Here is a 25,502-nt window from a genome sequence, read left to right as displayed (position 1 = left end):
AATGTCCGGCCGCGCTCTCGCCGGTGGATCATCGGACGCTCCTGCGGGCAGTTGCGGCCGGGTCTGCGGGGAACGAGGACGCGCTCCTGAGGGTGACTGACCGCTCCCGGGGGTGACTGACCGCTCCTGGACCCTGGGGGTGACTGGCCGCTCCTGGACCCTGGGGGTGACTGACCGCTCCTGGACCCTGCGGGTGACTGACCGCTCCTGGACCCTGGGGGTGACTGACCGCTCCTGGACCCTGCGGGTGACTGGCCGCGCCTGGACATCACTGGAGTAGAAGGGGAGTCCTCTCCAAGGTCCGTCTCCTTCATTGGACTCATTCTACAAGGTGTCGGCCCAGGACGGCCCCTTTGGAAACCAGAAACCGCGGGAGCCGGCTCCGGTCCGGTCCTGCCGGGACGGACGGGGTTAATGGTTAGCTCAGTGGGCTTGGGCTGAATATTTAACAGGAGCGCAGGGGCGGCTCTGGCTGGCCTGGAGTGAAGCTCGCGGCTGCTGCTGTGGGACTGAACCAGAGGGAAGGGAACCAGGACCCGGACACCCCCGGCCCCCGCCCGCCGAGCGCAGGGCTGTCGGAGCTTTCATCCTCGGCCACTGGACCTCTCGGAGCTCCCGCGGCGCTGGACGTCTCTGCACCCGAGGGGTCGTGCAGCTCCACCGGCCTGTGGTGGCCCCCACTGCCCGGGGCCCCAGGGCGTCACACCTGCCCAGGGCTGCGAGCGCGTGGACCGAGCCCAGAGCATCGCATCACTGCAGGGCTGGGACGAGTGCACTATTCTCGGGTGGTCACTACTGCACAAGCGACCAAGGGGCTGCTTTATTCGGACGTGATTGCTTGAACAAGGGAGCCAGGCAGCGGTGCCTGTCGCAGGTGGACGCTCGTGCACCAGAGCCGCGGTGCTGCAGCTCTGGAGTAGGCAGCGCAGCACGGATTCACTGGTGAACTGCCCTTATGGTGAAACTAGTGTACGAGAGTCGGGGTGTTGCACCGATTTGCAGGGGACACTAGTGCACCAATCTGCAGTGGACACTCGTGCACCGGTGCTAGGGTACTAAAATGCTCCGTGGTGGGCATTAGTGGGCGGAGCCACGCGCACCACTACTTTGGGGTGGACACTAGAGCACGGAGTGAGGGGGCTGCACTGCTCTGAACTTGACACTTGTGCACCAGGGTGCCGGACTGTTCTAGGGTGGACACTTGTGCACGGGGGCTAGAGCTATGGTTCAAGTGTGGTAGGAATTAGTGTCCTGCATTACCCAACTTCAGTGCACCGGACAAGGGTGCCGGACTGGTCTGGGGTAGATACGTGTGCACGGGGTCCAGGGGACTGACTGCTGTGGACACTAGTGCAAGAGAGACAGCGTCGTGTACCACTTCGGGGCGAGCATCGGTGAGGGGGGCCAGGGGGTTGCTCCGCTCTGTGGGAGCACTAGTGCACGGGAACCTAGAAGCCGCACCACCCTGGTGGAACACTCGTGCACAGAAGACGGAGGTGTCAGTCTTCCATCGGCTCTGCAAGGATGAAGGTCCGGGGAGTGTGTCTAACCCTCCTCGCCCTTCCTCTCATCGTTCAGGCGTCTGGAGGAGGTGAGTCCACAGGGGACATGTTGGGGTGTCTCAGTCTTTGCAGGGTAACTCTTGCCTCTCGCTGCTCATTCGAGACTGCCCCTCGGTACATCGTCCTGCCTTCTCTCATGCTTCCTCCCAGACCCCCTCTGCTCCTACTCCACACTGCACCCCCTCTCTGCTTGTTCTGCTGGGGTGCCTCTGTCTCCTTCTCGACCTCTCCTTTTCTAAGGCTGTTTCTCCAAAACTCTCCCTTTTATCTTATTTTCTTTTGTCTCGTTCTCTCTCTCACCATCTCTCGCACCCTCTATCTTTATCTCGCCTATCTCTCCCGTTATATGGTTCTTTGACCCGCTCTCTGCACCTTCCTCGCAACCCTCTCTCGCACTATCCCGTCCCCTCCTTTCTCCTTCTCTTTTTCTTGCTCTTAAATCATCTTCTCTGTCGCTTTTTATCCTTCTTTCTCCTCGTTCTCTCACTCTTTCGTTCCTTCCCCATTCACTTCTCCTCCCTCTCTCTTGTCTCCTTATCGCAGTCTCTCTTTTTCTCTTGCTTCCCTCACTGGGTCCCATTGATTCTTTCTCTCCTCTCGTTTTCTCCCCCCCCCCCTCTATTTCCCTTCTCTTTCTCCCTCTCTCCCCCCACCCCCAGTGAGCCTGTTATTTTCATTATTGTTTTGATCTTCGTGAAGTCGCACCTATTAACGAGCGATCTTAACCCCCCTTATCTCCAGTGAAGCCAGAGCGCGCACGGCGTGGTGCTTTCTCGCCCCTCTCGTTCAGCCGTGTCATCGTTTTTCACTACAAACGCTGGTAATGAGTCTGCCCGGGACATAAAAAGGCACCGTAAGCTTTATTCACCCGGTTATCGAAAGTGACTGGCATGGTTCAAAGAGCTCTGGGCACCAGGGATTATACATCAACACGTCTCACGCATTTTTCGTGAGCATTTGCTCTGGGCGTGAGCGCACGTATAGAACTAATACCCTTTACTTGCTGCAGGTATTTGATATAAAGATGACAGACCTCACGGGGGCAGCGGTGGAGGGTGGGGGGGCGGGGGGAGGGATAGGGGGGAGCAGTATGGTGTGTGGGTACCCCGTGAGAGTTCATTGTCGTTTTTCACATTTAGAATTTGAGGAGGGGCACAGAGTGGTGTGCCCTAGATCACACAACTAGTTGGCCTAGTGCCGAAGCTGGGATTGTTACGCAGGGCGCCAGATTGAAACTGAGGTCAGGGCAGCAGTTTTGCCAGAGAACAAGTGTTTTCCCTGGGAAGGAGATTCTCAGTAACACATTGTTAAATCCCTAATCACATCACCAATCTTCACATGTTTTCCTCTTTTATTGTGTTCATCAGAACGTGTTCCCTTTGTGGAGAGAGCGTCATTGCGTGCTCCAGGGCGCCTCGTCGCGTTGCCCCAATCCTGCTGTGGCGGGCATTGTTCAGGGATCTTAAACCCGAAGCTGCCACCAGGAAACCTTTTAACCCTAATTTCTTATGCGTGTGTCGTGTATATGTTTACTAAGGAGTTTAGCGCTGAGTTCAGGTATGCAGTAATTTTAGAGCGCTACATTCGGCCACACATGCGCCAAGCAGTCCTCCCACCCACCGAACAGAGTAGTAAACACACATCCGTGTAACATGGCTAAGTTTATTGCACACACATATAATTATAATGGTTAAGGATAAAACTGCAGGTGATATTATCATCAAGAACAAATCCCTGAGTATCCAGCCACACAATCCACAAACATAAAGTCAGCCGCTACAGGCTCCCGCTAGCCGGACTCCATCAACATAGACACGTTTTTACATGTGTGCAGATGACACGCAGGTCATGTTTACCATCTCCTTCCGCCAGAAGCCTCTCTCACCAGGCCTCATGCCTGGCTGGCTGGGCCACTGCTGGCCATTCATCCTTGCGGGGTGGCCCTGAAGTTTCTTAAATTAATCCACTGAAGAGTGAGGTTCTGGGCACCCCTCGGGGATCAGTTATGAGATCTCCCGGCTGCTGTAACAGGTCCCCTAAAATCCTGTACAAAGGTGGGAGACCCCGCAAATGGGGAAAGATATGGGATGCCTGGATTGTATACCGCGGAGATATTTGCACACCACCAGAGCCCGATTCAGTAAATGAGGACACTGCGGCACCTTGAACCCAACTGTGATACTCCTATATGATACTGTACAGCTGGAACGCTGATTTGCCGAAACTGTATTGCAAATGTCCGTTGCACGATGGTCTTGTTTGTTGTAACTGTTTATTATTTCAATAAAAACAATAAAAAAAATCCTGTACAAAAAGGAAATCCTCAGCACATGTCTGTAGAGTATCTAAACATTTATCTGCACATTGTATGTATAGACACGTGTTTCGTCGCATACACTGGAAAATCGTCCCGTGTCTTTCTCAAGGCTCTACAATCTTTGGAATATTCCTTTCTTATGTGGTGATAATTCCAACCCACAATGGGTAAATATCTGTCTTCTGCGTTAAAATCGGTTCTTCATTCAGGAAAGGTCTCCGTCCACAGAATTTGAATGGACAGTGGTATTGAGCTTGGTGAAAGGGCGCCACTTAGGAAAATCGCAAGTATATTAGTTTCAATAGATCCTGAATTCTGGGCAGTGCTATAAGGTGAGGAGAACGTCACCCAACCTCCCCCAAATGTTACGGAGAGTCTCGGTTGTGGGCTACGTTGATGACAGAGCTGTCCTTACGAGCTCGTGGATTGGTCAGATGAAGACCTTTCCTGAAGGAAGAACCAATTTTCACGCAGAAGACCGATATTTTACCCATTGTGGGTTAGAATTATCACCACATAAGAAAGTAATATACCAAAGATTGTAGAGCCTGGAGAAAGTCGTTGGACGATTTCCCAGTGTATGCGAAGAAACACGTGTTTATGCATACAATGTGCAGATAAAAGTTACACTACAGACATGTGCTGAGGATTTCCTTAGTGTATTCAGTGGCCTCGGCCGCAAGTTTGGGGGAGGTTGGGTGTTCTCCTCACCTTACAGCACCGTCCAGAATTCAGGATTTATTGAAACCAATATATGTGCGATTTTCCTGAGTGGGGCCGTTCCACCTAGCTCAATACGACTATCCGTTCAAATTCTGTCGAAAGTCTGACTGCTCATCTTCAGGCCTCCCTTTCTCTCAGTCATCAGGTTCCAAGGTGGCTTCTTCAGCTCAAACATTCCGGAAAAAACGTCTGTGATGGACCCACTATCATATCCCTGTCATACTGGCGAGAATTCAGCCAAGACCGGATTACCCAGCTCCGGCCATCAGCCTTTGCCCCTTGGGTCTCCAGACCTAACAGAATTATCCTCAAAGCAAAGTCAGCAGGACATGAGTAAACCCCCGGGATCCTGGCACCCATTGATCCCAGCATGATCCCGAATGAAGGGTCCTTTCCACAAGTCTATTAACTCTCTCTGTACCTCCGCCCAGACCAGCCTCCGGTGAGTCCACAGATCCCCAGACCAGCCTCTGATGAGTCCACAGCTCCCCAGACTAGCCTCCGATGAGTCCACAGCTCTCCAGACCAGCTTCAGAAAGTCTACAGCTCTCCAGACCAGCCTTCGATGAGTCTATAGCTCCTCAGACCAGCCCCCATGAGTCCACAGCTCCCCAGACCAGCTTTGATGACTCTACAGCTCCTCAGACCGCCTTCGACGAGTCCACAGCTCCCCAGACCAGCCTCTGATGAGTCCCCAGGTCCCCAGACCAGCCTCTGATGGCTCTACAGCTCCCCAGACCAGCCTCTGATTAGTCCACAGCGCCCCAGACCAGCCTCCAATGAGTCCACAGCTCCCCAGACCAGCCTCCGATGACTCTACAGCTCCCTAGATCAGCCTCCAATGAGTCCACTGCTCTCCAGACCAGCCTCAGATGATTCTACAGCTCCCCAGACCAGCCCCCATGAGTTCACAGCGTCCCAGACCGGCCTTCGATGAGTCCACAGCTCCCCAGACGAGCCACCGAAAAGTCCATACCTCACGAGTCCAGCCTCAGATGAGTCCACAGCTCCCCAGACCAGCCTCTGATGAGTCAACAGCTCCCCAGACCAGCCCCCATGAGTCCATAGCGTCCCAGACCAGCCTTCGATGAGTCCACAGCTCCCAGACGAGCCACCGAAAAGTCCATACCTCACGAGTCCAGCCTCGGATGAGTCCACAGCTCCCTAAACCAGCCTCTGATGAGTCAACAGCTCCCCAGTCCAGCCCCCGATGAGTCCACAGTTTCCCAGACTAGCTCCGCTGAGTCCACAGCTCCCTAGACCAGCCTTCGATGAGTCCACAGTTCCTCAGACCAGCCTCTGATGAGTCCACAGCTCCACAGACCAGCCTTCAATGAGTCCACAGCTCCACAGACCAGCCATCGATGAGTCCATAGCTCCCCAGACCAGCCTCCGATGAGTCCACAGCTCACCAGACCAACGTCCGATGAGTCCACAGCTCCCCAGACCAGCCTTTGATGAGTCCACAGCTCCCCAGCCCAGCCATTGTTGAGTCCACAGCTCCCCAGACCAGCCTCCAATGAGTCCACAGCTCCCCAGCCCAGCCATTGTTGAGTCCACTGCTCCCCAGACCAGCCTCCGGTGAGTCCACAGCTCCCCAGCCCAGCCATCGATGAGTCCACAGCTCACCGAGGGTGTCCTGGTAGCAGCATTCTCCTCTTCATCTGTAACATTGTAGAACTCCCAGGCTTGAACTCTGCTATTTATCACGTTTTAAGATTCATCTAAAAAAACAACTTTTTAATCAATGAATACATGGTCTTATTGCTTTAGTTATTGTCGTTGATTTGTTAAACTCCTTAGCACCAAGAGGATCATGCATATGCGCTCTTAATAAACACTTTTAACACAACATGACATAAACAGGAAGAGATAGAAAAAAATGACTACCCATCTACCAACACACTGAAAAAAAAGAATCAAGCAAGAAACTGCAGCAAGTGTGAAACAGAATAGATTCCTAGGACATAAATGATTAACCAGGTATTCCCCAAAATGCAAATAAATTACTTTGTTAACCTAATTAAGGTATCAATGGTTCACGTACTTGAGAAGAATATTTGTATACTCTTTGGCCAACAAGGAAGCCACAACCTGAACAGGAGAATATCTGTAAAGGGTGCAATGTTCCTAATCACATATAATATGCCTCTTATCTGTAGCTTTATGCTGAAGCGTCTCCTCTAGGCAATTCCCTGCCAGGCTCTAGAAGTCATACGTTTTGTAAACATGTTTTGTGCACAGGAGGACCAGTAAGTAAGTAATGGCTTCATAACTTGCTGTTTAGTACTTTGGAATAATTTATGCTTTTATGATCTGTTTTAAAAGATCGAATAAAGTTTTGTGAAACCTGAAGTAAATAATTTATTGTTTAGTTAATTAAAACCATAATAATTTTCACAGTAAAATTACAATATATAAAAATAATTTAACATTTCTTAATTTAAGTCAATATTACTTAGTTTAAACAGTGCAGTTTTGCCCGGGAGGACCAGGCCTGCTTGACCAGCATTCACGCTCAGTTTGGACCCTGGTTGATTCTGGTTGTGATACAGATGTGTAAGGTGGCGTGCAATACCAGCGGCTCTTTTAAAGAAAGTAATAGAACTGATCGTGTGCACGAGAGGGAGCACATTTCTCCCCCATGGTTGTACCCCTTAAATCATTTACAGTATCACCTTATATGACAACATGCAGCCAATGACCTGACCTATCAGAATACCTAAAGTGAGGGCTATAGCTGGCAATAAAGGCCACATTTTCACAACTCTGAAGCTTATGATGTAATAAGGCTCCACTGGCCAATCAGAAACCAACTCACACTGCCTTTTCTGATGCTTAGCCTTATTACAGCAATAATTAGGGAAACGTCGTTTACGACGCAACTTTTAGCTCGCAGTGCTATTACAACGCAGACTTTAAAATGCATTCCATTACAACGCATTACACTGGAGGGCGCTCTAGGATAGGGAATAGTTTTAATTTACTATCCAACACCTTCCCTAGTGTCCACAGGGACTGGTGTTGGAATAGTAAATTAAAATATTCACTATCCAACACCCCTTAGTGTAATGCGTTGTCATGGAATGCATTTTAAAACTTGCGTTGTTACAGCATGCATGCTAAAAGCATGCGTTGTAACAACGTACATCCCAATAATTATGCTTAGAGCCCGAAGAACCCCCTGGATAATTCTCAAACCTTGGCGAACATTGCACCAAATTCTGTGTAACAATTTGCCATATGGCCCGAATGGGAACAGCATAGTGGACAGCCAGGTATAGGGGAGAGGAGTTGGCCTAACGGCTATGGCGGTCGACCTCGAATCTGGGGAACTGGGTTCAAGTCTCGGCAAGGACGCTGAACATCCTGTGATTCTGGGCAAATCACTTAATCTCCCCATGCCTGACAAAAATGAATGTGTCCTCATGTAATGCAACCGGTGCTATGTAAATCGCTCTGATACCCGATTCGGGTCAAGTTTGTGCTATATAAAACTCCATAAATAAATAAAAAAAAATAGTAGGATTTGCCTACTTCTGGTGCCAACTTCTGGGCTGGCACATAAACAGTCTGGACCATAAAGTCGCACACCACAGAGCTGAGGCGAATGCCCTCTAGCATACACCTCCACAATAATTCCTATGCTTAGACAACCACAGAAGGCTCCGATGCATAAGACATGTGCTGCGCAAGGCAATAGAAGTTTAGTGCATTGGTTTCTGAGGGCAATCAATCAATTCTCCTTCAAGCCCCTGCTTTCACTGGGCTTTAGTATTTGACGTAAAATGCGGTTAGGCTACCTTATGAACATTGCCTTAGTATCAAAGTAAATAACGTAACATGACACAGCATGGCATGGCATAACATAACATATTTAGCAAATACAATTTGAAAATATATGTTATTTTGGGGAAACTCAGTTTAGTAAACTTTATTGGCGCTTGCTCATGTATTTTAAAATTTGAGTACAAAAGTAACAACATATGCTTGTAGGCCTCCTTTAGTTTTTACCCAGATGTAGTTCCTGGAAATCTGCGTGTAGCACAATTGTACAGGAGTTCAGCTAAACACACCATGAAAATTGAGACTTTCTAGGGATAGCGCTGCTTTAAGTTAAACAACAAACTTTGTATAAACACCTCCGGATAATAACATGGGCTCTGTCTTGAACCACTGTGCTGGATCGGTGCAGAGACGAGCTCTTGTATGTGTTTTCTTTGTCTAAGGCAGAGGTGGGTGGAATTTGCGGAGGTTAACTCAGCGAAATTCCATAGAGTTACAGGAAACCTCTGCCAAGTTCAGCAGAGTTTTGCCAAGAAGTGGAAAATATGTAGCTTGTGCTGCAATTTAACGCCAGTGGTGTGAGCAGCGCAGATAATCGGCACAAATGGCACCATGCGTTGCACAAGAGCGCGCACCCATTCGAGTTGGGTTGCTGCAACTCAAGTAGAAAATCTACTCGAGAAGCAGTATATCTGCTCGAACAACAGCAAACGCTTGCGACCTCCATAGTTAGAACATCGGCACGAATGGCACCATGCGTTGCAGAACAGCGTGCACCCAACTCAAGTAGAAAATCTACTCAAGAAGCAGCAGACCTGCTCGAACAACAGCGAACGCTGCGACCTCCAACTTTAGAAAATTGGCACGAATGAGACCATGCGTTGCAAAACAGCGTGCACCCAACTCAAGTAGAAAATCTACTCGAGAGGCAGCAAATCTACTCAAACGGCAGCCCTGTGACAGCAACCACTCGAACGCCCGCGCCCTCCCACGTTAGAAAATCGCTCTAGGGGGCGTCTAAGCTCATTTGTGCTCGCACATTCTGGAGTCTCGCGGGGGGGTGGGGGAATTCTGCTACGCAGTGTTCAAGAGTAACATGGAGTGGCCAAAATTCTGGCCACCCCTAGTCTAAAGTGCAGACGCTTAAATCAAAATTTCCCTGATTTATTGCATTATCTGCAGATTTCATAGTTGGGGAAAAATGGGCAAGGACTGTCTTTTTCTATTTCTTGTGCTGTCTGAAAATCGTGCACACATGTTTTTTTTGCACCGGCCTTCAGTTTGCCCCCACTGCACGCTTCACAAATACCGCCAACTTCAGATTTTTTTCAGGTAGTTTTCCTCCTCTCCTACCTGTGAAAACTTCAGAAGCAAAACTGTGGGGCTCGGGTAATGCCCTTCGGAAATGTGTATGTAAAAGTTGCTGCATGTTATTCCCCATTGTTTCCCACACAGGTGGAATCGGGTGCTAACAGTAGTTGTAGAAGAATTATTCTATCCCTGACCGTCTCAGAATGAGACCCTTGGAGCCTAAAACTTTATGTGATTGGAAGCACCGCCCTCCACGTGACTGAGCTGAAGACATACATTGTATCATCCTAGACAACCCGAGCAGTTGCCCACTGCCCCCACACCTTGCTGTAATATGTGCTTCTCTGCACAACCTGGAGGCCTCGCACCAGGGGCGGCTCTAGGCTCATGGCGGCCCTGGGCAGGGAGCGTAGGTAGGGGGCCCCAGAAGAGGGGGTTTTGGCGGGGCGGAGCGCGGAGGCCAGTGAAGAGGGGGGGGGGGGGGGTAGGGTGTTTGGAAGTGGAACAGAGCCGGAGGCCACCAAATCCCTGCCAGGAGCCGCCAGGCAAATATGTATCCATCCTCAGAGGAATATTATATTAAGGATATATATTGGCGTGGTGGCCCCTGGGGTTTGGTGGCCCTGTGCAGGTGCACAGCTTGCACATGCTTAAGGCCACCCCTGCTCGCACCTCAGCACAGTATCCAAAGAAACGTCAATTATTATGGGGGGAAAAATCTACAGGCGGAAAAGTTCAATAACAAACTCAGATATATTTTCTTGCAGTGCCCACAAACAGGTCCGCGCTCCTAGGCAGGTTATCACACTCAGTGCAGGCACACTGAATAACTCGGCAGTCACACTCACAGCTAGCGCACTGAATACCCCAGCAGTCGCACTCAGAGCTAGCGCACTGACTACCTTAGAAGTCACACTCAGAACTAGTGCACTGACTACCTCAGCAGTCACACTCAGAGCTAGCGCACTGAGTAACCCAGCAGTCACACTCAGAGCTAGTGCATTGAATACCCCAGCAGTCACACTCAGCGCTGGCACACTGACTACCCCGGCAGTCACACTCAGAGCTAGCTCACTGACTACCTCGGCAGTCACACTCAGAGCTAGCGCACTGACTACCTCGGCAGTCTCACTCAGAGCTAGCGCACTGACTACCCCGGCAGTCACACTCAGAGCTAGCGCACTGACTACCCCGGCAGTCACACTCTGAGCTGGCACACTGTCTACCTTGGCAGTCACAATCAGAGCTAGTGCACTGACTACCTCAGCAGTCACACCCAGGGGCAGAGAACTGAATATCTCAGTGGAGTAAGAACCAGAGCTGGTGCACTGAATGCCTTATCAGTCACACTCGGAGCCAGCGCACTGAATGCCTCAGTAGTAACACTCATGGACAGAGAACTGAATAGCTCAGTGGTTTCAGACTCAGAGCCGGCGCACTGAAAACCTCAGCAATGCCACACTCACGGACGGCACACTGAATGCCTCAGCAGTCACACTAAGAGCTAGCGCACTGAATACCTCAGTGGTTTCAGGCTCAACGCCGGCGCACTGAGTACCTCAGTAGTGTCACACTCAGAGCCGGAGCACTGCATTCCTCAGCGCTGTCACACTCAGTGACAACGCACTGAATATCTTAGTGGTGTGACTCTGAGCTAGCGCATTGAATACCTCAGTGGTGTCACACACAGAGGCAGCGCACTCAGGACTGGCTTTAGCACTGGTGGTGTCCTGTGCGACAATGTTTGTAAGCGCCCCTCCCCCCCCCCTGATCACCTCTGCCATGGATTCCTTCACCACCGCCCTTTAACAGGGCCCCTCAAGTCTCCAGAACCACTGTCTCTCGGATTCAATTAGTTTTATAGCACCGCTCATACCATTGTCTGAGCACTGTACATCACACACACATTGCACAGAGACAATCATAGGTGTGAAAATCAGGGTATAGGAAATGTTACATCAGACAGAACTACAACGTGTAGTGTAGGAGTAACATGCCATCGATACTGATAGGCGATATAGTTTAAGAGTCCTTATTCTGGAAAAGCACAAATTCAGAATTTAAAATACAACATCATTATTAGGGGTTCTCTTTATGCAATAATGCAATAACAAGAATTGTTTTCCACCCAAATGAACCCTTTTGGCAAGATTTGGATAATGAAAGACTGGACAAAAAACACACATAGCTCTAATACATACTTTGCAGTTTACCCACAGCTCTTTGATGGCAGTTAATAGCTCAATGTTCTATATTACGATTTTGATTTACAAACCACAAGTAGCAAAAGGAACTCTCTTACAGAAGCAGTAACCCACCGACCTATTTACATTACATGCACTTTGTTATCTGCATGGTACACATTCTTAGCTGCAGTCTACCTTTGGATGAGTCAAAACCTCCACTAGACAAACCTCTGTCACTTTCCAGGAAGACATTAATCACCGTATTTATCTTGACATTTTATTGATGCCTGATAATTGCTGGATGATGAGAGGTGTTACCTCGAAACCGGTCCGGTCCTCGGATGCTTGATTCCGGTCTGGGAAAGATATGGCTGTGTAGTTCGGACTGGACTGTTCCCATGGGGCACAGGGTCAGAGCTGATTTGCATAAAGCCATTATCTAACCCAGGGTGGTGTGCAGTGCAAAAAACGATGGATTTAGGCCCAGATCCTTGTACTGGGGTGAATGTAAGACATTGATCTACATTCTGTCCATCAAATTGTTTTTTGTAATTTTCTCCCTGATAATTGCTGGAGGGCAGGAACGCGCCAGCAGGTGCTTTTGAAATGACAATATACTTGCAAAAATGACACCCCAATGGCACCGATGGCACTGCACTAGAGCTGGCCCCGAGCGCACTGAATCGAATCCCTCTGCAGTGTCCCACTGAATACCTCAGCGGTGTGGATCCCTGTAGTATTCCTGCTGCTCAGCCTAGAATGTTTGGTGTGAGAGCTAGTTAGAATGTTGAGTCAATCAATCAATCAATCATAACATTTGTATAGCGCGCTACTCACCCGAAGGGATCTCAAGGCGCTGGGGGCGAGGGGTACGCTACTGCTCGAAAAGCCAGGTCTTGAGTTGCTTCCTGAAGGAGAGATGGTCCTGGGTTAGCCGGAGGTGGATGGGGAGGGGTTCCATGTCTTGGCTGCCAGGTAGGAGAAGGATCTTCCTCCGGTGGTGGCTCTGCGGATGCGTGGAACGGAGGCGATGGCGAGGCTGGTTGATCGTAGCCGGCGGGTGGGAGTGTAGAAGGTCAGGTGGTTGTTGAGGTACTTGGGGCCCAGGTCGTGGAGAGCCTTGTGTGCATGGGTGAGGAGTATGAACGTGATCCTCTTGCTGACGGGGAGCCAGTGCAGGTCTCTCAGGTGGCCGGAGATGTGGCTGTGTCGGGGGATGTCCAGGACGAGTCGTGCGGAGGCGTTCTGGATGCGTTGGAGTCTTTTCTGAAGTTTGGCTGTGGTTCCGGCGTAGAGGTTGTTTCCGTAGTCCAGTCGGCTGGTGACGAGTGCCTGGGTGACCGTCTTCCTGGTTTCGGTGGGGATCCACCGGAAGATCTTTCGGAGCATGCGCAGGGTGTTGAAGCACAATGATGAGACGGCGTTGACTTGTCTGGTCATCGAGAGGGAGGAGTCCAGGATGAAGCCCAGGTTACGTGCGTGGTCCGTTGGCTTGGGAGTGGTGCCCAGGGCAGGGGGCCACCAGGAGTCGTCCCAGGCGGAGGGCGATGATCCCAGGATGAGGACTTCCGTCTTGTCTGAGTTCAGTTTCAGGCGGCTGTTCTTCATCCACTCGGCGACGTCTTTCATCCCTTCGTGTAGGCTGGTTCTGGTGGTGGTGGGGCCGTTGGTGAGGGAGAGGATCAGCTGGGTGTCGTCGGCCTAGGAGATGATGTTGAGGTTGTGTTGGCATGCGATGGCAGCGAGGGGGCTCATGTAGACGTTGAAGAGGGTGGGGCTGAGTGATGATCCTTGTGGTACGCCGCAGATGACTTTGGTGACCTCGGATCTGAATGGGGGGAGGCGGACTCTCTGGGTTCTTCCGGTGAGGAACAAGATGATCCACTCCAGTGCCTTGTCTTGGATTCCGATGTTGCTGAGGCGCTGCACTAGGCTGCGGTGACAGACAGTGTTGAACGCTGCGGAGAGGTCCAGGAGGATGAGGGCCGCTGTTTCCCCGTTGTCGAGCAGGGATCTGATGTCGTCAGTGGCTGCGATGAAGGTGGTCTCGATGCTGTGGTTGGCTCGGAAACCGGACTGCGAGTGGTCGAGGGATCCGTTTGTCTCGAGGAAGGCGGCAAGCTGTCTGTTGACGGTCTTCTCGATGACTTTGGCAGGAAAAGGGAGGAGCGGGATGGGGCGGAAGTTTTGGAGGTCGGTGGGGTCCGCTGTTGGTTTCTTCAGGAGGGCGCTGAGCTCGGCGTGCTTCCAGCTCTCCGGGAAGGTGGCGGTGTTGAAGGAGGTGTTGATGATGTCCCGGAGTTGGGGTGCGATGATGGAATTGGCCTTGTTGAAGACGTGGTGGGGGCAGGGGTCGGTTGGTGATCCGGAGTGGATGGTGTTCATTGTGCGGGTGGTGTCTTCGGTGCTGACCGGGGTCCAGGTGCAGAGGGTGGTGGTGGGGGGCGTTGGTTCAGAGGTTGGATGCATCGTCTGTGCGCCGAAGCTGTTGTGTATGTCGGCGATCTTGCTTTGGAAGAACGAGGCAAGTGAGTCGCAGAGGTCTTGCGAGGGAGTGATGTCGTTGTTTCTGGCGCTGGGGTTGGAGAGCTCTTTGACGATGCTGAAGAGTTCCTTGCTGTTGTGGGCGTTGTTGTTCAGTCGTTCTTTGAATGCTGTCTTCTTGGTGGTGCGGATCAGCTGGTGGTGTTTGCGAGTGGCGTGCTTGAGGGCAGTCATGTTGTCTGTGGTCTGGTTGATGCGCCAGGCTTTCTCGAGGGTGCGGCAGTTCTTCTTGGAGTTCTTAAGTTCGTCGCTGAACCAAGAGGCTTTCTTGCTGCCGGGTCTGCTGGGAGGGTCTTCAGTGGTGGGAGGTCGTCTGCGCAGTTGGTGATCCACTGTGTGAGGTTGCTGGCTGCTTCGTTGGGGTCCGTTGTGTTGGCGGGCGGGTTCTGGTTGAGGGAGGTGGTGAGCTGGTCGGCGGTGATCTTGTTCCAGCTCCTGCGAGGAACCTGTTGCAGGTGGTGGTGGGTCGTGGTCCTTCTGAAGCTGAAGTGGACGCAGCTGTGATCAGTCCAATGAAGTCCGGTGGAGTGGCTGAAGGAGATGTATTTGCTGGAGGAGAAGACTGGGTCAAGCGTGTGGCCGGCGTAGTGGGTGGGGGTGTTCACCAGTTGCTTGAGTCCGAGGTTGGCGAGGTTGTCTAGCAGGGTGGTGGTGTTGCTGTCTTTGTTGTTCTCCAGGTGGAAGTTTAGGTCCCCTAGGAGGATGTAGTCAGCGGAGGGGAGGGCGTGCGGGCTGACGAAGTCTGCGATGTCTTCGCTGAATTGTGTGCGTGGTCCCTGGGGACTGTAGATAAGGGTGCCTCTGAGGGTCGTCTTGGGGTCGGTGTGTATCTGGAAGTGGAGGTGTTCGGCGGCGGTGAGGGTGTCGTCGGAGTTGGTTGTGATGCGGATGGTGTTCTTGTGTACGATGGCGATGCGAAGAAGGCGACGTCTGGTGATGTTGTGTCGAGCAGGTTCCAGAGTTCCACGGCGTGTCTGTGGACGGAGCGGGTGTTGAGCAGGATGCACTTGAGGTGGTTGCTGCTGGTGATCGGCTTGGCGGATGCTGTGCAGGTGAATTGGCAGGCATGGCAGGCGAAGGGTCCGTGGGTGCGTTTCGGGGTGGCTTGGTAGCAGGCGGGGATCCGGCCGGCGTTGAGTGCGTTGAGGGTGGCGGCGTCTTAGATCCGTCGTGTGGTCTGGCGTCGGTGGGGGCCAGGGGTCCTGGCGCTGGGCGCGGTCCAGGCGCGGACGGGAGTAGACGGACTTGCCTTTGGCGCACACTGAATTCCGCAGGCAGTGAGTACTAGACTCAGAGGTGGTGCACTGAGCTCCACAGACAGTGAATTCTGGACTCAGAGGTTCGCACTGAAATCCGCAGGCAGTGAGTAGTCGACTTAGAGGCAGTGCGCTGAACTCTGCAGGCAGTGAGTTCTAGACTCAGAGGCGGCACACTGAATTCCGCAGGCAGTGAGTACTCGACTTAGAGGCCACTCACTGAGCTCTACAGGCAGTGAGTACTAGACTCAGAGGCAGCGCACTGAACTCCGCAGGCAGTGAGTACTAGACTCAGAGGCGGCGCACTGAATTCCGTAGGCAGTGAGTACTCGACTTAGAGGCCGCTCACTGAGCTCCACAGGCAGTGAGTACTAGGCCCTGAGGCCACTCACTGAGCTCCACAGGCAGTGAGTACTAGACTCAGAGGAGGCGCACTGAACTCTGATTGAAGTGAGAACTAGACCCAGAGGCTGAACACTGAGCTCTGCAGACAGTGAGCACTAGACTCTGTGGCTGCGCACTGAACTCCGCAGGCAATGGCAGTGAGTACTAGACCTAGAGGCCGCTCACTGAGCACCGCTCTGCTCTTAGTGGGCATGTAATGCAGGGCACAGGCTGTGAGTTCTGCTCTTAGAGACGGTGTAATGCAGGGCACAGGCTGTGAGTTCTGCTCCTAGAGGGCGTGTAATGCATGGCACAGGCAGTGAGTTCTGCTCCTAGAGGCGGTGCAATGCACGGCACAGTGAGTTCTGTTTTTAGAGGCATTGTAATGCACAGCACAGAGAGTGAGTTCTGCTCTTAGAGGTGGTGTAATGCACGGCACAGGCAGTGAGTTCTGCTCCTAAAGGTGGTGTAATGCACGACAGAGGGTGTGAGTTCTGTTCTTAGAGGTGGTGTAATGCACAGCACAGATATTTCAATGCAAAACTCCTTCAGTTGATGACATATGAAAGCAAAACCTTTCCGTTTAGGACATCAAAACTACTTCCATCTGTGATATATCAATTCAAAACCTATTCTGTCTATCACGTATCAATGTAAAACTCACTCTGTCTAGGAAACATCAATGCAAAACTACTTCCGTCTATGACATATCAATGCCAAACTCCTTTCTTCTGTGACATATCAATACAAAACTCTTTCCGTCTGTAATATATCAATGCAAAACTCCTTCCGTCCGTGACATATCACTGAAAAACTCTTTCCGTCTATCACATATCAATGCAAAACTCCTTCCGTCTGGGACATATCAATGCAAAACTCCTTCCGTCCGTGACATATCACTGAAAAACTCTTTCCGTCTATCACATATCAATGCAAAACTCCTTCCGTCTGGGACATATCAATGCAAAACTCCTTCCATCTGGGACATATCAATGAAAAACTCTTTCCGTCTATCACATAACAATGCAAAACTCCTTCCGTCTGGGACATATCAATGCAAAACTCTTTCTATCTATCACATATCAATGCAAAACCAATCAATAAATCAATCAATCAGTCAATTTATATAGCGCGCTACTCACCCGCTAGGGGTCCGTTACTGCTCGAAAAGCCAGGTCTTGAGTTGCTTCCTGAAGGAGAGATGGTCCTGGGTCAGGCGGAGGTGGGTCGGGAGGGAGTTCCATGTCTTGGCCGCCAGGTAGGAAAAGGATCTTCCTCCGGCGGTGGCTCTGCGAATACGTGGTACGGTGGCGAGGGCGAGGCTGGTCGATCGGAGCTGGCGGGTGGGCGTGTAGAAAGTGAGGCGGTTGTAGAGGTACTTGGGGCCCAGGTCATGGAGAGCCTTGTGTGCGTGGGTGAGGAGTCTGAACGTGATCCTCTTGCTGATGGGGAGCCAGTGCAGGTCTCTGAGGTGGGCGGAGATGTGGTTGTGGCGGGGGATGTCCAGGACGAGTCGTGCGGAGGCGTTCTGTATGCGCTGGAGTCTTTTCTGTAGTTTGGGTATGGTTCCCCGTAGAGGGTGTTCCCGTAGTCCAGTCGGCTGGTGACAAGTGCCTGGGTGACCTTCTTCCTGGTTTCGGTGAGGATCCATCGAAAGATCTTTCGGAGCATGCGCAAGGTGTTGAAATAGGATGATGAGACGGCGTTGACTTGTTTGGTCATCGAGAGAGAGGAGTCCAGGATGAAGCCCAGGTTTTGTGCGTGGTCCGTTGGTTTGGGGATGGTGCCCAGGGCAGGGGGCCACCAGGAGTCATCCCAGGCGGAGGGGGATGATCCCAGGATGAGGACTTCCGTCGTGTCTGAGTTCAGTTTCAGGCGGCTGTTCTTCATCCACTCTGCGACGTCTTTCATTCCTTCGTGTAGGCTGGCTCTGGCGGTGGCGGGGTCGTTGGTGAGGGAGAGGATCAGCTGGGTGTCGTGGGCGTAGGAAATTATGTTAAGGTTGTGTTGGCATGTGATGGCCGCGAGGGGGCTCATGTAGAGGTTGAAGAGTGTGGGGATGAGCAAGGATCCTTGAGGTACGCCGCAGATGACTTCGGTGGCTGCGGATCGGAACGGGGTGGAGGCCGACTCTTTGGGTTCTTCCGTCTGTGACATATCAATGCAAACTCTTTCCGTCTATCACATATCAATGCAAAACTCCTTCTGTCTGTGACATATCAATGCAAAACTCCTTCGGTCTGTGAAATATCAATGCAAAACTCCTTCCGTCTGTGACATAGCAATGCAAAACTCCTCCCGTCTGTGACATATCAATGCAAAACTCTTTCCGTCTGTGACTTATCAGTGCAAAACTCTTTCCGTCTATGACATATCAAATCAAACTCCTTCCGACTGTGACATATCAATGCAAAACTCCTTTCGTCTGTGACATATCAATGCAAGACTCCTTCCGTCTGTGACATATCAATGCAAAACTCTTTCCGTCTATGACATAGAAATGCAAAACTCCTTCCGTGTGTGTTATATCAATACAAAACATATTCTGTCTATCACATATCAATGTAAAACTCATTCTGTCTGTGACACATCAATGTAAAACTCCTACCGTCTATCACGTATCAATGCAAAACTCCTTCCGTCTGTGACATATCAATGCAAAACTCCTTCCGTCTGTGACATATCAATGCAAACCTCCTTCCGTCTATGACATATCAATACAAAACTCATTTTGTCTATGACACATCAATACAAAACGTATTCTGCCTATCACATATCAATGCTAAACTCCTTCCGTCTATCACATATCAAAGGGGACAGCATCGAGGGAATCTCACCGATTTGGTCCAGGTCTTGGAAGGAACTGTGAGAGATCTGCAGTGGTGGTAGACGAACCGCAATTGGGTCAATGGCAGACCCCTCTCCCTTCCCCAATCAGATTTCACAGTTGTGACAGATGCGTCACTTCTGGGATGGGGCAGCAATCTGGGAGAGGTGGGGATGGTGCTCCACATAAATTTGTTGGAGCTCTGGGCGATTTATTTGGCATTGAAGGCTCTACTTCTGTCCCTCAAGGGGAAGCTGCTGCTAGTGTTCACGGACAACACCACCGCCATTTGGTACTGCAACAAGCAGGGCAGGGTGGTGTCATGGACCCTTTGTCAAGAGGGCCTGCGTCTCTGGACTTGGCTGGGACAGGAGGGCATAACCCTGGTGGTTCAACACCGGGCAGGTTCTCTGAATGTCAGGGTGGACAAACTTAGTCATCGATCCTTAGCGGATCACAAATGGGGTCTCCAGTCAGAGGTGGCACAAGGTCTCTTTCAGCAGTGGGTAGAACCTTGGTTAGATTTGTTTACCTCCAAAGAGAACGCGCAGTGTCAGAAGTACTGGAGTTTTCAAGACAGCTCTCACTTAGCAAAGCCTTTCATCATGAGTGGAGCTCAGGCCTGCTGTATGCCTTTCCACCCATACCACTCCTGCCCAGGGTTCTGAAGAAGATCAGGAGTGACCAGGTCAAAGTCATCCTTGTGGCAACGGACTAGACGAGCAGAGTCTGGTATCCAGAGCTTCTGAAGAGGAGTATTGATCCTCCGATCAAACTGCTTCTTCGGGAGGATCTTGTGTTGCAGGAGCAAGGGCGGGTTTACCAGCCGAATCAGTCAACTATGCGCCTCCTTGTGTGGAGATTGAGCAGCGACAGTTAATAGCTTTTGACCTTCCTCCCGAAGTATGCAATGTTATTCTAACGGCCAGGCGGCCCTCCACTAAGACTCTGCCTTGGGAACTCTCAAGGGTTACCTTTCTTCACTGTCTGCTTTTTTGCGGCTGTCAGACCAGCCCTCTCTCTTCAAATCTCCCATTGTGTATAGATTTCTGATATGGCTGGCTCATCTGTGTCCACATACGCACTTTGTTATGCCGCAGTGGGACCGTAATTTGGTCCTCACATTTCTGATGTGTGCTCCTTTTGAGCCTTTACACAATTGTCCCCTCCGGCTGTTGACTATCAAAACAGCCTTCTTGGTGGCGATTAAATCGGCCCGGAGGGTGAGTGAACTGCAGGCATTATCTTGATCGCCTACCTATTTAATGTCTTTTCCTGACAAGGTGGTGCTTCGCACCCGAGAATCCTTTTTTGCCAAAGGTTGTGAACCCTTTCCATCTGGGTCAGTCCTTCACGTTGCCCACCTTCTTTGCTCCCCTGCATTCTTCTAAAGAAGAGGGGCGTCTCCACCGGCTGGACCCAAAATGAGCATTGTCGGTCTACCTTGACTGCACAAAACAGTTCAGAGTGGATGACCAACTCTTTGTGGGGTATGTGGGAACAAAGAAGGGAAGGGCAGTGCAGAAAAGGGCCACCTCTCGCTGGGTCGTTCTCTGCATCAAGATCTGTTACGCTCTATTAAAGAAGCAGCCCCCTGAGGGATTAAGGGCCCATTCCACCAGGGGAAAGGCTGCGACTACTTCCTTGGCTCAGGGTGTCCTAGTCCAAGATCTCTGTCAGGCGGCAATGTGGGCTTCATTGCAAACGTTTACAAAACAATACTGTCTGGATGGTCAGGTCCGCAGAGATGGGCACTTTGCCCGCTTGGTCCTACAGGACTTTCTAGTTTAAGGTATTGGTCCGCACCCACCGACGGAATGGTATGGCTTGGGTATCTAATTCAAAGGTAAGGAACTGCAGCAAGAAGTCTCGATCAGATGAACAAGTTACTTACCTTCGGTAACGCATCATATGGTAGAGACTCTATCTAGCTGCAGATTCCTTACAGCCCCACCCATGCCTCCCCGCTTGGCGGATTACTATTGTAGGGCTAAGGTAACTCCCCTTTCAGGCCCCTAGTTTTGCAAACGACTACATCAGTTACTTGGTGGCTCTGTGCTTCTGGTGTGGAAAAAAAAGTACTGACGTCTGCACGCCTGGGTGTAACCTAGTTAGGCACTGCAACGTCATAACCGATGCTACCAACGCCCACAACGTCACATGGAGCCAAATGGAGCCAGCTGACGCAATGTGCAAGGGGTATTGCTCAGAAAAAGTTTCCAGATCCAGCCTGATGCCTGTGAAATTCAAAGGTAAGGAATCTGCAGCTAGATAGAGTCTCTACCAGATAATGGGTTACCAAAGGTAAGTAACTTGTTCTTTAATGAGAGGTGGGCAGAAGACATGGGAAGAAGAAAAGCACCTGAGAGCATCAGTAGCACAGAGGCCTCTGAGCCAGAGCTTCCATTCTCACCACCAGGAGAATGATTAATACTGGAAGGAATAAGAGGGCCAAGTGCTGGCAAGGGGACGGAAGGCTCGCAGTCAGAGAAATCAGAGCAGCGCAGCCATTCTCTGAGGACCCAAAGACAAGAGGACAAGCACAGAGGCAGGTCTGGGTACCACTGCAACAGAAGGACAGTTAGACACGAGGGAGGAGAGAGAGATGGGAGGGGGAGGGGCAACTCACATTCCGAACCAGGAGAGAAGAGAACAAGCAGAGAACAGGGCCTGGAGCAGGTCTGGGTACCACAGAGGACAGGCAGATTTGAGGAAGGAGAGAGAAAGATTGGGAATGAGGGGCGGCTCACAGTCCGTTCAAAGCAGTGCAGGCAACCTCTGAGGACCAGGAGAGAAGACAACAGACAGGGAACAGGGCCAGGAGCATGGTATATATTGAGGAGGCAGCCATGCGCTCTACAAATTCTATAACATAACATAACTTATATAACTGTTTCTCCTCCCTGTCTACTTACCTAGACATGGAGCCAGTTGAGTTCCAAAAGGATTGGGGTGATGTGATCAGAACATCTTGCACCAGAGAGCAGACAGGCTGGGGAGTTGAGGGAAGCTTTTAAAGGTTTCAGGTGATATTGTGGGATGCTGGCTAGATGGGAGATTCCGTAGTCCAGATTGGGAAAGATTAGGGTTTGGAACACCATCTTGAAATGTTGAGGCGGAATTCCGGACTTAGGGCCCCATGTAGGTCATTGTGAAATACCGATTTCTTAATACCGAATTTTATCGATTCGGTATTAAGAAATCGGTATTTCCTATGGGTTCCATGTTTAAATATCGATAACAAAAATATAGTTTACAAAAATATAGATGTAAAAATATCGATTACAAAAATATCGACTCCCTATACTTAAACAGGTAAGTACATAAATATTGACTCAAAAATATAGATGTAATAAATATAGATGTAAAAAATATCGACTTTAATAAATATTATAACTTAAATTAAATAATTAAAAATATTAATATTATTAACAAAATACATTACATTGCTTTTATATTTTAACTATTTATACCAAATGAACTAAAGTTAATCAATATAAACTGCATAAATGTGTACATATACATATATTTAACACATAAAAGTATATAAAAATAATAATACATACATTTAATAACAATATAAAAACATTAGTAGCTAAAACATTTGATAGCGAAGGGGTAAAAATTACTATTCCCACTCCAGTGAGTGCAACAGTAGGGAAAGCACTGGATAGCGTATGGGTAAATATTACTATTCCCCCTCCAGAGGGTGCAACAGTAGGGAAAGCGTTGGATAGAGTAGGGGTAAAAATTACTATTCCCACTCCAAAGGGTGCAACAGTAGGGAAAGCGTTGGATAGTGTAGGGGTAAAAATTACTAATCCCACTCCAGTGAGTGCAACAGTAGGGAAAGCGCTGTATAGCGTAGGGGTAACAATTACTATTCCCACTCCAGAGGGTGCAACAGTACGGAAAGCGTTGGATAGCGTAGGGGTAAAAATTACTAATCCCACTCCAAAGGGTGCAACAGTAGGGAAAGGGTTGGATAGCGTAGGGGTAAAAATTACTATTCCCACTCCAGTGAGTGCAACAGTAGGGAAAACGCTGGATAGCATAGGGGTAAAAATTACTATTCCCACTCCAGAGGGTGCAACAGTAGGGAAAGCGTTGGATAGCGTACGGTTAAAAATTACTATTCCCACTCCAAAGGGAGCAACAGTAGGGAAAGCGTTGGATAGCGTAGGGGTAAAAACTACTATTCCGACTCCAGTGAGTGCAAGAGTAGGGAAAGCTCTGGATAGCGTAGGGGTAAAAATTACTATTCCCACTCCAAAGGGTGCAACAGTAGGGAAAGCGTTGGATAGCGTAGGGGTAAAAATTACTATTCCCACTCCAAAGGGTGCAACAGTAGGGAAAGCGTTGGATAGCATAGGGGTAAAAATTACTATTCCCACTCCAGTGAGTGCAACAGTAGGGAAAGTGCTGGATAGCGTAGGGGTAAAAATTACTATTCCCACTCCAGAGGGTGCAACAGTAGGGAAAGCGTTGGATAGCGTAGGGGTAAAAATTACTATTCCCACTCCAGAGGGTGCAACAGTAGGGAAAGCATTGGATAGCGTAGGGGTAAAAATTACTAGTCCCACTCAAGTGAGTGCAACAGTAGGGAAAGCGCTGGATAGCTTAGGGGTAAACGTTACTATTCCCACTCCAAAGGGTGCAACAGTAGGGAAAGCGTTGGATACCGTAGGGGTAAAAATTACTATTCCCACTCCAAAGGATGCAACAGTAGGGAAAGCGTTGGATAGCGTAGGGGTAAAAATTACTATTCCCACTCCAGTGAGTGCAACAGTAGGGAAAGTGCTGGATAGCGTAGGTGTAACAATTACTATTCCCACTCCAAAGGGTTCAACAGTAGGGAAAGCGTTGGATAGCGTAGGGGTAAAATTACTATTCCCACTCCAGAGGGTGCAACAGTAGGGAAAGCGCTGGATAGCTTAGGGTTAAAAATTACTATTCCCACACCAGAGGGTGCAACAGTAGGGAAAGCGCTGGATAGCATGGGCGTAAAAATTACTATTCCCACTCCAGTGAGTGCAACAGTAGGGAAAGTGCTGGATAGCGTAGGGGTAAAAATTACTATTCCCACTCCAGAGGGTGCAACAGTAGGGAAAGTGTTGGATAGCGTAGGGGTAAAAATTACTATTCCCACTCCAGAGGGTGCAACAGTAGGGAAAGCGTTGGATAGCGTAGGGGTAAAAATTACTATTCCCTCTCCAGTGAGTGCAACAGTAGGGAAAGCGCTGGATAGCTTAGGGGTAAACATTACTATTCCCACTCCAAAGGGTGCAACAGTAGGGAAAGCGTTGGATACCGTAGGGGTAAAAATTACTATTCCCACTCCAAAGGGTGCAACAGTAGGGAAAGCGTTGGATAGCGTAGGGGTAAAAATTACTATTCCCACTCCAGTGAGTGCAACAGTAGGGAAAGTGCTGGATAGCGTAGGGGTAAAAATTACTATTCCCACTCCAAAGGGTTCAACAGTAGGGAAAGCGTTGGATAGCGTAGGGGTAAAATTACTATTCCCACTCCAGAGGGTGCAACAGTAGGGAAAGCGCTGGATAGCATGGGCGTAAAAATTACTATTCCCACTCCACAGGGTACAACAGTAGGGAAAGCGCTGGAACTCAAAACAATACAAAAACCAACTATCAATTTTTTTATAAAATTACATTTAGAATATAAACATAATTAATATATCAATTTAAATATAATATTATTAACAAACACCTACACATCTAAAATTAATTACTCAATTACATTTAATATTTACTATTTAATTAATGAAAAATAATATATATTTTAATTAATTAATTATTTATTTAATTGACAGCTTTCACACCATATACACTTATAAACACCACAACACAAACCTAAAATTATTTACTCTTTTACAATGAATAATTAATTAATTATAATTAATTTATAAAGTATTTAATAATTATTCAATAAAAACTCCACTACACACAACTAAAATTAATTAAACAATTAACATAATTAATTAACAAAATTAATTAATAATTGACTAATTGAAATTAATTAACAAATAATTATTAAACAAATAATATTAAATTAACACATTAATTAATCAATTAATTTTATATATTTAAATTACTTCCCACCCTATTCCCCTATAAACCCACAACCAGCTACGGAAGTAATAACACAAAATTCTACATAAAATACATTAATAACTAATAAAATTCTACAACATATAATAAATTGACAAACAATACTCATTAAAAACACTAAAATACATATCAATATTAAAATATCGATATTTTTGTAAACTATGTTTTTGTAAACGATATTTATTACAACTATATTATTGTTATCGATATTACTTACCTGTCAGTCGATATTCTGGTCAAACTATAATTTTGTTGTCGATATTTCTTCTTTTCGATATTTATGTCACACAAAATTTTTTCGTCGATATTCCCGCTCTGCACCTTTCCTATGCAGGTAAAGATTCGGTAAAAAATACCGAATCCTTAATATTCCTTATTACCGAATCGGCAATTGAGATTTGGTAATAAGGAATACGTACCCATTAATTCCTATGGGCTTGGAGGCCCACAAGAATGAATGTGAAGACAATCAGTATTC

The 25,502-nt window shown here is 49.0% G+C and overlaps 1 protein-coding gene across 1 annotated transcript in view; it reads left to right on the top strand.

Annotated features, from left to right (window-relative positions):
• The first annotated feature begins 473 nt into the window (after positions 1-473).
• The window catches only part of LOC147678979 (carbonic anhydrase 15-like), a 175,767-nt gene continuing 150,738 nt past the window's right edge, over positions 474-25,502 (top strand). Inside the window, exon 1 of the mRNA XM_086942696.1 lies at positions 474-1,591. Within this exon, the coding sequence (XP_086798822.1) occupies positions 1,525-1,591 (67 nt within the window). The 5' untranslated portion in view covers positions 474-1,524. The remainder of the gene's footprint in view (positions 1,592-25,502) is intronic.

This window comes from Lissotriton vulgaris, chromosome 11, assembly GCF_964263255.1.
Source record: "Lissotriton vulgaris chromosome 11, aLisVul1.2, whole genome shotgun sequence".
Classification (NCBI taxonomy): domain Eukaryota; kingdom Metazoa; phylum Chordata; class Amphibia; order Caudata; family Salamandridae; genus Lissotriton; species Lissotriton vulgaris.
Note: the sequence above shows the minus strand (reverse complement) of the source record. Positions and strands in the feature narration are given on the sequence as shown.